The sequence below is a fragment of the Bubalus bubalis genome, chromosome 13, assembly GCF_019923935.1.
Source record: "Bubalus bubalis isolate 160015118507 breed Murrah chromosome 13, NDDB_SH_1, whole genome shotgun sequence".
NCBI classification, from domain to species: domain Eukaryota; kingdom Metazoa; phylum Chordata; class Mammalia; order Artiodactyla; family Bovidae; genus Bubalus; species Bubalus bubalis.
Genome location: NC_059169.1, coordinates 77,173,504 through 77,188,110, shown reverse-complemented (window position 1 = coordinate 77,188,110; position 14,607 = coordinate 77,173,504). Strand labels below are relative to the sequence as shown.

The 14,607-nt window shown below is 44.0% G+C and overlaps 1 protein-coding gene across 6 annotated transcripts in view; it reads left to right on the top strand.

The window, feature by feature from the left end:
• DGKH (diacylglycerol kinase eta) overlaps positions 1-14,607 on the top strand; it is a 206,891-nt gene that overhangs the window by 100,673 nt on the left and 91,611 nt on the right. For all 6 annotated transcript variants that reach the window (XM_025263040.3, XM_025263039.3, XM_025263037.3 and 3 more), the window contains exon 4: positions 563-643. In XM_025263040.3, coding sequence (XP_025118825.3) covers positions 563-643 — 81 coding nt within the window. The remainder of the gene's footprint in view (positions 1-562; positions 644-14,607) is intronic.

Genomic DNA, 14,607 nt, shown 5'->3' with positions numbered 1-14,607 from the left:
AGATTTTAATTCTATGGAGTTTTTAACCACTGAAACTTTTTTGATTAAAATGCTTTTCAGCCTAAAAAAAAAGTGTTTGAACCTGGCCCCCCCATTAAAAAAAAAAAAGAGTATATAAAGAAAGTCATCTTATGTTTGCAGAGCATACGCACCGTCTCATTAGAACACGTCTACAGATGAGGACAGCAACATTCAGAAGGTTCGGTAACTGGCCGTGACCTGAGCCAGGACTAGTTCTTCTCATGGTGGGGTATGTGAGTAGGTGTGCATATCACACACTTAATAGGTTCCCCATAAAGGATGCTTCTGGAGAGCACAGGGCGTTTTGCAATGAGACTATGTACAAGGGGGCTTCTCTAAAGTCCTATACAGTTTGAAATTTATGTGTTTGGTTTTACTCACAAAGTATCACTAACTTAAGTTTTTCATCTTTTTTTTTTATTTCGAATTCCTGATATAGCTTCATGGTCATGACCTGATGGTAAAAAAAAAAAAAAAAAATTACTGAGGAGCACTGAGTTAGGTTTTCAAATAATATGTTTGTGTTCTTTTTCATTAACAGTCTCTGATATTTGATGAAGTTGACCTCTCAGATGCCAGTGTCGCTGAAGCAAGCACAAAAAACGCTAACAACAGCTTCACGGTATGCTTCTATTCTGCTGACTCCCTCCTCGAACGTTGTAGAAAAACCTTTCCAAAGCTTACACTGAACGCCCTCCTCAGTTGCCAGCTAAGCATCATGTGTGCTGGCGTTCCTACCAACACAATAAACCTGATCAGTACCTTGTAGATTCTAATACCCCAAACCATTCATGATTGTTTGGGTCAACAAACCAGTCCATTAAATGTATATTTTAAATATATATATATTTTGGACGTCTTAATTTTAGTGCTTTAAATATTTCACCCCCTTAAATATAATAGTTCAATTGATTCCACTGTTCTTGAATATTCACAACATCTGTTTTTTTCCCTTCGGTCTTAAAACCAGTATTTTCTCTTTTTCTTCTACTGTTACTCCAGTTGCATTTCTTCTCATTTAAGTAACTCATGTGGCAGCTATTTAAAGAAGAGTCCTCAGTTCTAGTTAATTTTTTTTTTTCCAGTTGCAAATCATGTTGCTTCAAAGGCCTCATAGGCTCAGGCTGCATCTGTAACTCCATTATGCTGCTGCTAAGCCGCTTCAGTCGTGTCCGACTCTGTGCGACCCCATAGACGGCAGCCCACCAGGCTCCCCCGTCCCTGGGATTCTCCAGGCAAGAACACTGGAGTGGGTTGCCATTGCCTTCTCTAATGCAAGAAAGTGAAAAGTGAAAGGGAAGTTGCTCAGTCGTGTCCAACTCTTAGCAACCCCATGGACTGCAGCCTACCAGGCTCCTCTGTCCATGGGATTTTCCAGGCAAGAGGACTGGAGTGGGGTGCCATTGCCTTCTCCGGTAACTACATTATAAAGCCCTATAAACTCCTACCACTGCATTCTAGTGTTGCTGATAACTGCTTATCCGTATGTGTCCCACCCATACAGCATTTCTTTCTGAGCCGAATGCTTTTTCTGCTTCCTCTGACTTAAATGATGCCTCCTGCATCTGTAGCTGTTGAAAGTCTACCGACGCTTCAAAGCTTATGTCAGATATCCCATTCTTTTTGTACTTCTTTGATTACAAAAATACAAATTAAATATGAATTGAGGATCCACCATGTGCGAGGAACTAATAAACATAATAAACGAGATTCAGAGATGAAAATACATATATATATACCACTCTGCTGAAGATATGCACAGTATAACTGAGTGAAGTTCATCTGGGATACTTTGTGTAGCTGCATCCTTAGGTCCACTCAGGTGCCCTTTCTGGGTCCTGTCGCCATCCAGGCTCCCAGTCCCTCTTCTGGGAAGCCACCAGCATAGACAGCAGGGCATTGTGTTCATGCCCTGGGCACGCAGGTCAGGGAGGACAGACAGGTGCAGGGCAGTACCATGATGGAGGTGAGCTCCAGAAAGCAGGGCTGGGGGTGGAGAGGAAGCAAGAGTTCAGATTTAGTCTGATTGATTTATGGGCGTGAGAGATAATTCATACTGTGAGCATCCCTCCCCCTCCCACCTCCCCAGGGACCATTGAGTTTGAGAAGCGAGAGGACAGCCAAGAATAGAATCCTGGGAAAAGCTTCACAACATAAGGTTTGGCCACTAAAGACTGAGAGAGAGCACTCTAAAGTATAGAAGGAACGGCAGGAGGCAATGATGTTATGAAAAGCCAGGGGAAGGGAGTTTTAAGGCGGAAGTTGTCACACATCAAATGCTGTAGAGAGGTCAAGCCCAAGAAGAAAGGAAGAGTGTCTGTTGAATGTGGAATCAGGGCAGGTCATCCGGTCACACTGGTGGGAGCAGTGGCAGTGGAGGGTCGTGTGCACGAGGCACATGGAGATGCCAAGTGGAAAGGCAGAGAGAAGCAGCACGGATCCCTGATCCCAAAGCCTGGCTGTTAAAAGGAGGAGCTGGGACAGAGCACCAAGAACTTTCAGGTTCGAAGAGGCAGCTCTGGTTCCGTTGTTGTAGTAATAGATCTTTTGCTTTGGTTTTTAAAACTGGTTTTTGAGCATGTCTATACCACCAGAGGACAGAAGTGTTAGATCAAAAGTTTGAAGCTTCAGGAGAGAGAGGGCGTAACTGATGGAGAGTATTTGCCAAGTAAACGACAGGGGGTGGGACCCAGAACACAGGTTAAGAGGTTAGCCTTTAAAATGGATAGCTGGAACCTGCGATATAGGGGAACAGTGAAAGTGGTAGTTGCTCAGTCGTGTCTGACTCTTTGTGACCCCATAGACGGTAGCCCACCAGGCTCCTCTGTCCATGGGATTCTCTAGCAAGAATACTGAACCTGCTCTACAGCACAGAGTTCAGTCTGGTGTTCTGTGGTGAGCTGTGGTGGGGTTTGGGAGGAAGGGCCATGGAGGAGGGGATATATGGATGCATATAGCTGATTCACTTGGTTATGCAACGTTTTAGAGCAGTTATACCCCAATTAAAAAAAAAAAAAAGAAAGAAAGATAAGCCTTGAACAAGACACAGAAAGTTTATGGAAGTAAAGGTGTGGGCAGGAAGTTCATATATTTCAAAACCAAACACTACTATTTTCTCAGTGAAATTAAAGATAAGGATATATACTGTGAGTAGGAGTTCAGGAGGGTTTGCAAGAGCTACTGTAGAAAATGAGAATTAAAACTGAACAGAGGCTAGTAGAAGATTACTAGGTAGTAGAGAGTGTCTGCCAAAGATTGGAGATTAAGTTTAGAAATGTTCTTAATTCCTAGGCCAACAGAGTTCTCTATAAGATGAGTAAAGAAAAACAGCTAAGTTGACCCAGGATTGATGACTTCTAGGGTACATTGGCGGAGAAGGCAATGGCAAGCCACTCCAGTACTCTTGCCTAGAAAATCCCATGGATGGAGGAGACTGGTAGGCTGCAGTCCATGGGGTCGCTACAAGTCGGACTTGACTGAGCGACTTCACTTTCGCTTTTCACTTTCACACAATGGAGAAGGCAATGGCAACCCACTCCAGTGTTATTGCCTGGAGAATCCCAGGGACGGCAGAGCCTGGTGGGCTGCCGTCTACGGGGTCGCACAGAGTCAGACACAACTGAAACGACGCAGCAGCAGCAGCAGCAGCAGCAGCAGGGTACATTGGAGGGCTTCCCAGGTGGCGCTAGTGATGAATCCACCTGCTGATGCAGGAAACATAATGAGACTTGGGTTCGATCCCTGGGTTGAGAATATCCCCTGGAGGAGGGCATGGCAACCCACTCCAGCATTCTTGCCTGGAGAATCCCATGGACAGAGGAGGCTGGCGGGCTACAGTCCATGTGGTCACAGAGTCAGACGTGACTGAGCGACTTAGCACGCACGCAGGGCATATTGGAGAGAAAGATAAACAGATTGTTGGATTTCAGGGATCAGTAACTCATCCATCTTCCCCCTCTGTGTTCTAAGCTTTTGAGAATAGAGTATAAGGAATAAGGGATGACTTTATAAATGGCTGAACAGGGTCCAGTAACCAGTAAATACAGAGCTTCTGATAAGTTGTTGGAGGCTCAAGGGCAAAATGTTGCTTATTCTTCCTTCCTCTGAAGTGAGGGTGGGGTCGGGTAATTAAGCTATCAGATTAACCACTTGCCTTCCCTGGGGAGTGAACAAGACAAGTGTCTTCTCCCCTCCATGGAGACTCAAAGTGATGGTTGCAGATAACAGTTTCTCCCTGACCAGGATCCAGAGTTTAATATGAAAAAGGGTTCCAAAATTTAAGATTTGAAAGATGGAGTAACTTCAGGTGAAGACAAGACCTAGGGTGTTGGGCTACGTAAAGGGACTTGGAAAGCCTGGGTTTGGGAGAGGTTATTCAAATTGTTTGTACAACTCTTTCTTGGACCTTCAACTGCATGCGGTGTCTCCTGTTGTGTCTTTTCCTAGAATTTACTATTTTCTGCCTTTTTTAGTTAAGTACTTGTGTTTTCATAACTTCCTTGAGAATAGGGACTCTGTCACACATTTAAGGGCATAGTTCCTTATCCATAAATATTTGTTGATTTTAACGAATAAAATGAAAGTTTATTTGGGGTATGAGAAGACTTTTTTGTTGAATTATTTTCAGGAAATTTCTTGACTCATCCCAATGTTGTTTCTCAAGTTTGTTGAACTAGAAATGCAGAGACTAAAATGTTGGGTGGATTGCTTAGAGTTTTATAGCAAGTCAATTCAATAGAACTTTGCAGGGTATAAAATAGAATAAGAGATATGTTTCCAAGCAGTCATGGACAGTCCTCCCTGTCTTTAAATATTTAAATATTCCATCTTCCTGGGTCACAGTGACTGCTGGCTGATGCTGTTATTTTGACCAGTTTGTGTCAGAGGTTAATGGTGCAGTTTGGTGAATCCAGCAAATGGTCAAATTCTGCTTCCCTTCAGTCACCCTCCTTGCCTTGAAGTCCCTAAGGATGATATATCGGCAAGGGACACACAGAAATGGAAAATCTATAATTAGCAAATGGGAAGTGGAAACGCTGTGCTTCACCCAAAAACCCAGTGGTCAAGCTCTCGTAAAATGGGTTCTAGAGGGAGTGTTCTACCTCATTCTGTGGTTATGAGCAGGCATCGAGGCTGGCTGGGGCTCAGTAGGGGGGTGCTGCAGGGAGTGGGGGGACACAGACCTCCCAAGGATGGTGTTAAGGGATCTGCAGGCATCGTGAAGACCTACCTGCATGAGGACTGCTTTTAAATAGTCGTGTGCTTTCATCCCCGGAGTGAATAATTGTTTTGCTTTGGAGGTTGTTTAAATTGCCTCAGGTATTGTATTAGTTTTCTTTTGCTTCCTAACAAATTGCCACAAATTTAGTGACTTAAAACAATGCTTATTTATAATCTTACAGTTTCTGTCGGTCTCGTAAAATAGCTGGATTCTTCTGCTTCAGGTCTCACGATGTTGAAATACATAGATATGGTAAATTAAATACACACACACACACACACATACACACACTCTTTAATTACCTTGTGTACTTAGTCACTCAGTTGTGTCCAACTCTCTGCGACCCCATGGACTGTAGCCCTCCAGGCTCCTCTGTCCATGGAATTTTCCAGGCAAGAATTCAGAAGTGGGCTGCCATTTCCTCCTCCAGGGGATCTTCCCGACCCAGGGATCAAACCCACATCTCTTGCATCTCCTGCATTGGCAGGTGGATTCTTTACCACTAGTGACACCACTTTGCACTAATTTTTTTAAAGATTTTTAAAAAATGTGAACTGTTTTTAAAATCTTTATTGAGTTCGTCACAGTATTGCTTCTTTTTTTGTGTTTTGGTTTTTTTGGCCTTGAGGCGTGTGGGATCTTAGCTCTCTGACCAGGGATCGAACCCACATACCCTGTGTTGAAAGGCAGCGTCTTAACCACTGGACCACCAGGGAGGTCCCACATTGGCCTAATTCTGACCTGTGTTTGAATTTCTGGTTTTACAAGTGTCTTCTGCTTTAGGCAGCAGCAACAACAAAATCTATGAACGCTGAACAGTTGTCAGTGATGTGATTGGGGAACAGAAAAGACCAATTCCTGACAGCCTTATTGGCATTTTATGAGTCCTTATGCTTTTGAACTGTGGTGTTGGAGAAGACTCTTGAGAGTCCCTTGGACTGCAAGGAGATCCAACCAGTCCATTCTGAAGGAGATCAGCCCTGGGATTTCTTTGGAGGGAATGATGCTAAAGCTGAAACTCCAGTACTTTGGTTGCCTCATGTGAAGAGTTGACTCATTGGAAAAGACTCTGATGCTGGGAGGGATTGGGGGCAGGAGGAGAAGGGGACGACAGAGGATGAGATGGCTGGATGGCATCACTGACTCTATGGACGTGAGTCTGAGTAAACTCCGGGAGTTGGTGATGGACAGGGAGGCCTGGTGTGTTGCGATTCATGGGGTCGCAAAGAGTCCAACACGACTGAGTGACTGAACTGAACTGAACTGAGGTTAACATTCACAATTAATTTGCAGTTTAAGTTCTACCACGGCATTTTCTCTGACTATGGGATCAATAAAACTTTCTTAATTTTTTGGTCTATTTTTAATTGTTCATTTTCTTTATTTTATTGACATTTGCATAGTGTTCTGGGGTTTTATTTTCACTTTAACCTTTTTATCCCTAACACTTCTGTGCTGTGTGTGATTGTGCTCTTCTGATATTAGACTGGAGAGCACTCATTTCCATTTGGTCTCACTGGGCCCCCCAGGAAGGGGCTGAAGTTCCCCTGATAGCTATCCCAGAGTGCTTTCCTGCCGTGTGGGCTTCTCTCCAGCTGGTCAGTCTTTGCCTCTGTTCTGTCTCTTCTCACATCCGCTGCTTTCTTCGTCTCTTTCTCACTAATCATGGCATTTACAAACCCAGCTTCTATTGATTTACTATTGAACCGTAATTGCTTTACAATGTTACATTAGTTTCTGCTATACAACTAAGTGAATCAGCTGTAAGTATACATCTACCAGGGCTTCCCGGGTGCCGCTAGTGGTAAAGAACCCACCTGTCAATGCAGGAGACCTGAGAGACACAGGTTTGATCCCTGCATGGGGAAGATTCCCCAGAAGAGGAAATGGCAACCCACTCCAGTATTCTTGCCTGGAGAATCACATGGACAGAGGAGCTTGGCAGGCTACAGTTCCTGGGGTCTCAAAGAGTCAGACACAACTGAAGCGACTTAGCACATACATATATCCCCTAGGTATAAATATATCCCTTCCCTCTTGAGCCTCCCTCCTATGCTCCCACCCCTTTAGGTCATCAAAGCACTGAGCTGAGTTCCTTGTGCTATACAGAAGCTTCCCACTAGCTATCTATTTCACACATGGTAGTGAATGTAAGTCAACGCTACTCTTCCAATTCATCCCTCCCTCCCTGTCCCCCTCTGTGTCCACACATCCATTCTCTACATCTGCAGCTCTTCCTGGAACTAGGTGATTTTTCCAGTTGCAGTGCTTAGACTCTGAAGTTAAACAGTCAGGGTTTGGGTCGGGGCTCGGCCATGTCTAGTTAGGTGACCTCAGACTAATTAGTTAACTGCTCTAAATCCTTAACTGCTCAGCGTCCTTACCTCTGAAAGTGAAAAGTGAAGGTTTTAGTCTCTCAGCCGTGTCTGACTCTTTTTGACCCCACTGACTGTAGGCTGCCAGGCTCCTCCGTCCATGGAATCCTCCAGGCAAGAATCTGGAGTGGGTAACCATTCCCTTCTCCAGGGGATCGTCCCGGCCCAGGGATCGAACTCTGGTCTCCAGCATTGCAGGCAGATTCTTTACTGTCTGAAGCACCAGGGAAGCCCCACATATGGGGGACTACTGTTTAGCATTCCCTTGAACTTAATTATCCCTTGATTCCCTTCACAACTGTCAGTATTGCCAACTTTTAAAAGTTTGGGGATTTTGAAAGAGAATATGGACAAACTTTATCTTGAGAAAACATTCCATCCTGCCTGTCTTTCAGAGATGTTGTGAAGATTTATTTCCACTCTTATCTCATATTATATTATTAGGCAAAGGGACCATTTTGTAATGAATGAAAATACAGTTGTTCCTTGTTGGTTAAATGTTCTTTGCTAAAGAAAAGCTTTTTAATGATTTGAAAGCCATCACAGTGGTGTGGTATACATCAGGCTTTCAAAGTGTACTGTTCAAATGACTCTTTTCTTTAAATTTTAATGAAGTTTAGGCTAAACCTTCAACAAAGGAGTCATCATTTTTAAAGAAATGATTGTATTGATGTTGGTGAAATTTTTTATGGAAGTTTGTAAAGAAAACTTTCTTTTTTTAAACAAGAAAGCGGTACAGAGGTAATTTATTTAACTACCCTTGGCATTTTTAGTGAGTGATCTCCAAATGTGTTTCAAATCCCCCGGCTATTTCACATCCAGGCCGGCTCACTCAGTTGTATGGAAACAGATGCCATGTGGCAGCAGTTGTTTTTAGAACTAAATGAGCACTGGAACAAAGAGTCCTTGTAGGTCTGGGTCACTTGCCATGGTCATGTAAACATGACCAAAAGTTGATTAGCATTAGATTATGACCCTTCTGATGAGGTTCTTAAAAGGAGACATAAAAGCAAACCAATAGAGGGAATACTCTTAACGGCACATAAAGCGCTGAAAATGGTGCTCTCACAGTACAGTCAAAATAAGCAGGCTGAGTTTTAATGGAAGGGAAGATGTTTTTAAGAACTTATTTCTTTCATGTTTACTTTCTGTTTATCCTGTTTTCCCCTTAGCTTCCTCTCTGTTGATGTAACTCACTTCATCTTCTCTCTTAAGAGAGATGTCACATCCTTTGAACCTAAGGAAGTGTCAGTTTACTTTTATCTATTAACAACGCAATCTTTAGTTAGATGGAAATAGCAAAAAGTTATCTTTGTTTTGTCAGTTTTGAACGCCCATCACAAAGCAGGTATTCGGATAAACAAGTTGATGTACAATCACTTAGAAAAGTAAGTTGCCTACTTTATTAGATAATATTTAGTTTGCTGCATGGGGCTTCCCTGGTGGCTCAGATGGCAAAGAATCAGCCTGCAATGAAGGAGACTTGGGTTCGATCCTGGAGTTGGGAAGATCCCCTGGAGAAGGGAAAGACTACCCAGTCCAGTATTCTGACCTGGAGAATCCCATGGACAGAGAAGCCTGGCGGGCTACAGTCCAAGGAGTCACAAAGAGTCAGACACGACTGAGTGAGTAACATTTTCACTCTTTGCAGTCTGCTGTGTACCTCTTATAACTGTTTTATAAGATCACTGATCTCATCACTCATTCAATTTTGTACACCGGTCCTGTAACGTAGGTTCTAGTATGCCTCCCATTTACAGTGAGACATCTGAGACAGAGAAGTTAACATCTAACCTATATGGGTTCTAAGGCCTTGATCTGTGCCTCTTTTTTGGCCGTGCTGCCTCTCTGTTGCGTGGGCAGGCTGCTCTAACTGCGGTGGGCAGACTTAGTTGGCCCTTGGCATGTGGGTCGCCTGACACACCCTTCTCCTTCCCAGCCTGGGAAGGTGGATTCTCATCCACTGAACGCCCAGGGAAGTCCCTTGATCAGTACTCTTGATACTCTGCTCTTCTGTCTCTCTCTCATAGAGTTTTAAACGAGTATGATTCAGATAGTATTCCTGTTATTGGTTTTTACCCGTTACAATTGTGTTTTCTTTGCCAAGTCAATCATAGAGTCTTAGTGTTACTCGACGTGCAGTAGGTGCTTGTTGGTGGTACCACAGATTTAGAGCACTACATTTGATTGTGAAGGCTGCACTTTAAATAGAAAGGTTGATAACAAGGCAGGTAACTAATATTATAAAAAGCTAATATTAAAAAAAAAAGGTCTGGGAATCATGGGATTGATTGACATTAAAGCGCACTTTTTATTTTAAAGACTTGGGAAAATGTGACATCTGTTTAGTATTTGAAGGATTATTATGTATAAGAGGGCTTCCCAGGTGGCTCAGTGGTAAAGAACCCGTCTGCTAATGCAGGTGATATGGATTTGAGCCTTGGGTTGGGAAGATCCCCTGGAGTAGGAAGAACGGCAGCCCACTCCAGTATTTTTGCCTGGGAAATCCCATGGACAGAGGAACCTGGTGGGCTACACACTCCATAGGGTCACAAAGAGTTGGACAGGACTGAGCATCTGAGCACGCATTTATGTATAAGAAACAGTTGACAGGTGTGGTGTACAGGACAAAGATCCTATATTCGTGGAGGGACAATTTCAGCTCTACACAAGGAGAGAACTTTCTGTGTCATCTGATAGAACAGGCCTCTTGTGAGGTAATGGCTCTGCCCATTATTAGAAATCTCCAGTCATTTGCTTCCATGTGATCTGGAAGGGGCCTTCAAGAAGAGAGCTCTCAGAGCAGACTCAGGTTCAGAGAGCTGAAGTGACTTTCTCAAGGTTGGATGACTGATAGTTGTGCACAGCTGGTTTAGAATTCAGGGCTCTCCACCCTCAGGGTTCGTTGGGAGTAAGCAGGGGGCAAGGGCTATAGAGATGGCTGGACTTCATGCTGGACAGTGTGCATACTCTGTCTCATCGCACACAGCAAGAGCTAAGGGACCTTCTTCAAGATTGCTGTTGAAGAGACTATTTCGTGGTGTGTGCATGTGGGTAGGGGCTAAGGAGATGGTGGAGCCTGAAATTTCCTTAGGCGTGAAGACTGTCTTCTTCCACCATTGAATCCCCAAGGCTAACATGGGGCCAGACACAGAAGGGAAAGACAGTAAATATTTGTCAAATGAATGAATGAATAGGTCTTCTTGAAGGAGTGAGTGATATTTGTAGACTCTAATTTTTAGAAAGGTGTTATTTCAAGTTTTAGCCTAGAGAGCACAATTTCCTAATTTCCTCCCATGGTGTTGGATTATAATATACCCATAAATATGTATATCCTTCTTTGACATCTATACATTATGACTCAGACTATTTTTATACCAACAATAAGCCTTACAAACATGATTCTCACTTATGTTGATCATTGCAGTATTTCCACATAATTACTAGATGCCTGAAAGTAATGTCGATGAAAGTATTTTAATGTCTATGTTGATGAAAATATTTTCTTGTACTCTAAAGTGATACCACAGGCTTCCCTTGTAGCTCAGTTGGGAAAGAATCTGCCTGCAATGCAGGAGGCCTGCGTTCGATTCCTGGGTCGGGAAGATCCCCTGGAGAAGGAAATGGCAACCCACTCCAGTATTCTTGCCTGGAAAATCCCATGGATAGAGGAGCCTGGCGGGCTACAGTCCATAGGGTCACAAGAGTTAGACACGACTGAGCAGCTACACCACCACCACCACCAAAGTGATACCACGTTAATGCAATTGGGGTGGCTATGGTTTTGCTTTTAAAATCGATTCATATACAGTTTAGGTTAGACTTTATATTATGATTCTGATGATTTTTACATTTTTTGAAATTTGTTTTTCTATAAAAGACACCAGGCCTTTAGAAATGAAATAGCATTGTTTCTGTGGGTGTATCATGTTAATCTTTTCCTTGAGTGATACACATCTTTTTCAAGAGTATAACACAAATACTTTTTCACATTTTCATGAGCTCCCTTAAGCCACAGTCCTGGGAGGTAAGAACACATTGGTCCTTTTGTAGCTAGACTAAAATGTTTAGAAATACAGTGTGGGTGGGAGAACTGTTCCTTTGTCTCCACCTTCGTTAGTACCCTTCCATGAACCTGTCAGATAGGTTTACTGAGATCTCCACCTTCACTAGTAACCTTCCATACATCTTTTAAATGGACTTTCTGAAGTAAACCATTGAGCATGTCCTTGAGTATCCTGGCAGCTCAGGAGCTCTGAGAACCTGGGCTTGGTTGCATAATCAGACCATGGGTGTCCAGATCAGTTTCACAAGAGAGCCTGTTGTTGTGTGACTAGACACCACTAAAAGGCCGGGAAGGTTCCCTCGTCGTTGAGAGAACTGTGTGCCTGGAGATCCAGGCAGGGTACTGTGTTCAGTTGCTGGGCCTGGCATTACCACCTGCCCCTTGTCCAGCACTGATCCATGACTCAGGAGGAACATGGTGCTTGGGACCAGAAACCTGCAACCTGTACCACAGGCCACACTCCCCCCTGATTCTCCATTTTCAGAACTGCCCTTAGACATTCATTCATTCATTTAGCAAATAGTTATCCAAAGCTTAGGGGCTTCCCTGGTGGCTGAGACGGTAAAGAATCTGCCTGTAGTGCAAGAGAGCTGGGTTAGAGCCCCAGGTCAGGAAGATCCCCTGGAGAAGGGAATGGCAACCCACTCCATTCTCCATGCCGGGAGAATTCCATGGACAGAGGAGCCTGGCGGGCTACAGTCCATGGGGGTGCAAAGAATCAGACACGACTGAGCGATTGACCCTATCGAAAAAGCTTACTGTATGTATCAGACACTGCTAGATTCTGGATATTTATAGTGGCGAGTAAAAGGAACTGGTCACTGATACTGTATTTTGAAAAAGTTTAAAAGCCTCCAGGAACAGGTCCCCATCTTTGAAGTATGTGGCCTTGGAATAGGGTTCTTGAAATATGAAAAACAATGAATTGCCTCCCAGCTAGGTCCAGAAACTATGCCATCACAAGAGCTCAAGTGATAGGAAAGAGGAGTAAACATACTCTTAAGGGGCCAGGCCATTCAGGATTCCATAGACAGAAATCCTCTGGCATGGCTTCCACTGCTTTTCTGTGCAAACGTGCACCCCGTACCAGTATTTCTGTGACCACAATATGGTGACCAGGCAGAGCTGCTTATTCCTGCCCCTAAACACCAGTGTTTCAAGAAGCCTGTTCCCTGGGAAGACTTAGCCTCAGGGACCACAGGGATGGCCAGTGGAAGACGTCCATCCTAATGGGAGGCCCGGCCTGCGTCCTGGACGGTTGATCTTCACGGCGCCCCCGCTGCACTGAAGTTGCCAGTGAATGGCCGCAGTGCTACACAGCCTCCCGTTCTTGGGCTTGTTGTAAATCTGCATTTCAGCGATACGTTCCACATACGAGGTCTTTCCCAGGTTCCAGCTAGCTGGTGGTGAGCTGATGCTGTCTCTCTCACTGTGATCTTGGGAGCAGCAGCTGTAGCTGCACGGACTTGAACTTCTAGATCACATCTTCTCTCTGGGGAGATGCTGCGTGAAGACAGGCGAGGGTTGCCCAAGGTTTGAAAGAGCTGCCTCGGGCCCACCGGCCATCCAGCTCCACAGAGGCTTCAAAGGTGTGCAGACCACATAGGAGACACATTCACACCGCCAGCCTGGCCGCTCCACTGAGGCCCTTTTTGGAGAAGGGCTGTGGGGTTTATTTGGACTTCAGTGGACTTGACGTGGCTGAAGGCTCTTTAGTTCCATGCTCATTTAGATTAGCCCTGTCTCTGATCTCCATTTGTGGTGCAGAATGGAACCCTGAACCCTGTAAGAGACCAGATCCTGTCTCACAGAGGCACTGAAATAGAGGCCTAATATGGGAAAACAAATTACCAGCAATAAAAATGTTAAAAAAAAAAAAAAAAAAAAGACCCAAACCATCATCAGTGTCTGAATCAAGCTTGCTCCTTGGGAAGAAAAGCTATGACAAACCTAGACAGCATATTAAAAAGTAGAGACATCACTTTGCCAACAAAGGTCCCTCTAGTCAAAGCTATGGTTTCTCTAGTCATGTACAGATGTGAGAGTTGAGCCATAAAGAAGGCCGAGTGCCAAAGAATTGATGCTTTCGAATTGTGGTGTTAGAGTTCCTTGTCAGCAAGAAGATCCAACCAGTCATTCCTAAAGGAAATCAATCCTGAATATTCATTGGAAGGACTGATGCTGAAGCTGAAGCTCTAGTACTTTGGCCACCTGATGTGAAGAGCTGACTCACTGGAAAAGACCCCGATGGTTGGGAAAGATTGAGGGCAGGAGGAGAAGGGGATGACAGAGGATGAGATGATTGGATGGCATCACTGACTTGATGGACATGAGTTTGAGCAAGCTCCAGGAGATGGTGAAGGACAGGGAAACCTGGCGTGCTGCAGTCCATGGGGTCTCAAAGAGTAGACACGACTTAGCGATTGAACAATGACAATAATCAAGTAACGATATCCTGTTATCCTGTGGTCTTCTGACTGAAGCAGCAGAATTGTGAAGGGGTCAGTGTCTTGGAAGCTCTGTCCTCACCAGCCGAGCAGAGTCTTTCTAAGGAGTTTGATGTTCCATATCTCCCAGGAAGTCAGAATCTTTGGTACCCTTTTAAGAAATTAGAAATAGTTAAAAGCCACGGTGCTCAAACATTCCAGAAAATTTTAGAGATGTTTGCCGTCCTGTTCCTTATGAGTGATACAAGCCTCCTGCAGCCTTAAATCACTCTGACAAAGCCCAAGTGATGTGCACAGAAAAAGGGGTGCTTTGTCCACGACTCCTGGCCTTGTTGATGACTCTGGAATCTTGCCTTGCATTCAGCCTGAAATGCTCTAAAAATTAAACATATCATTATGCTTTTCAGATTTTGGCTCCATTAGACAATTTAAAATATCAACTGCTTATTTTTTTTAATATTAAACTAATTTTAAGTT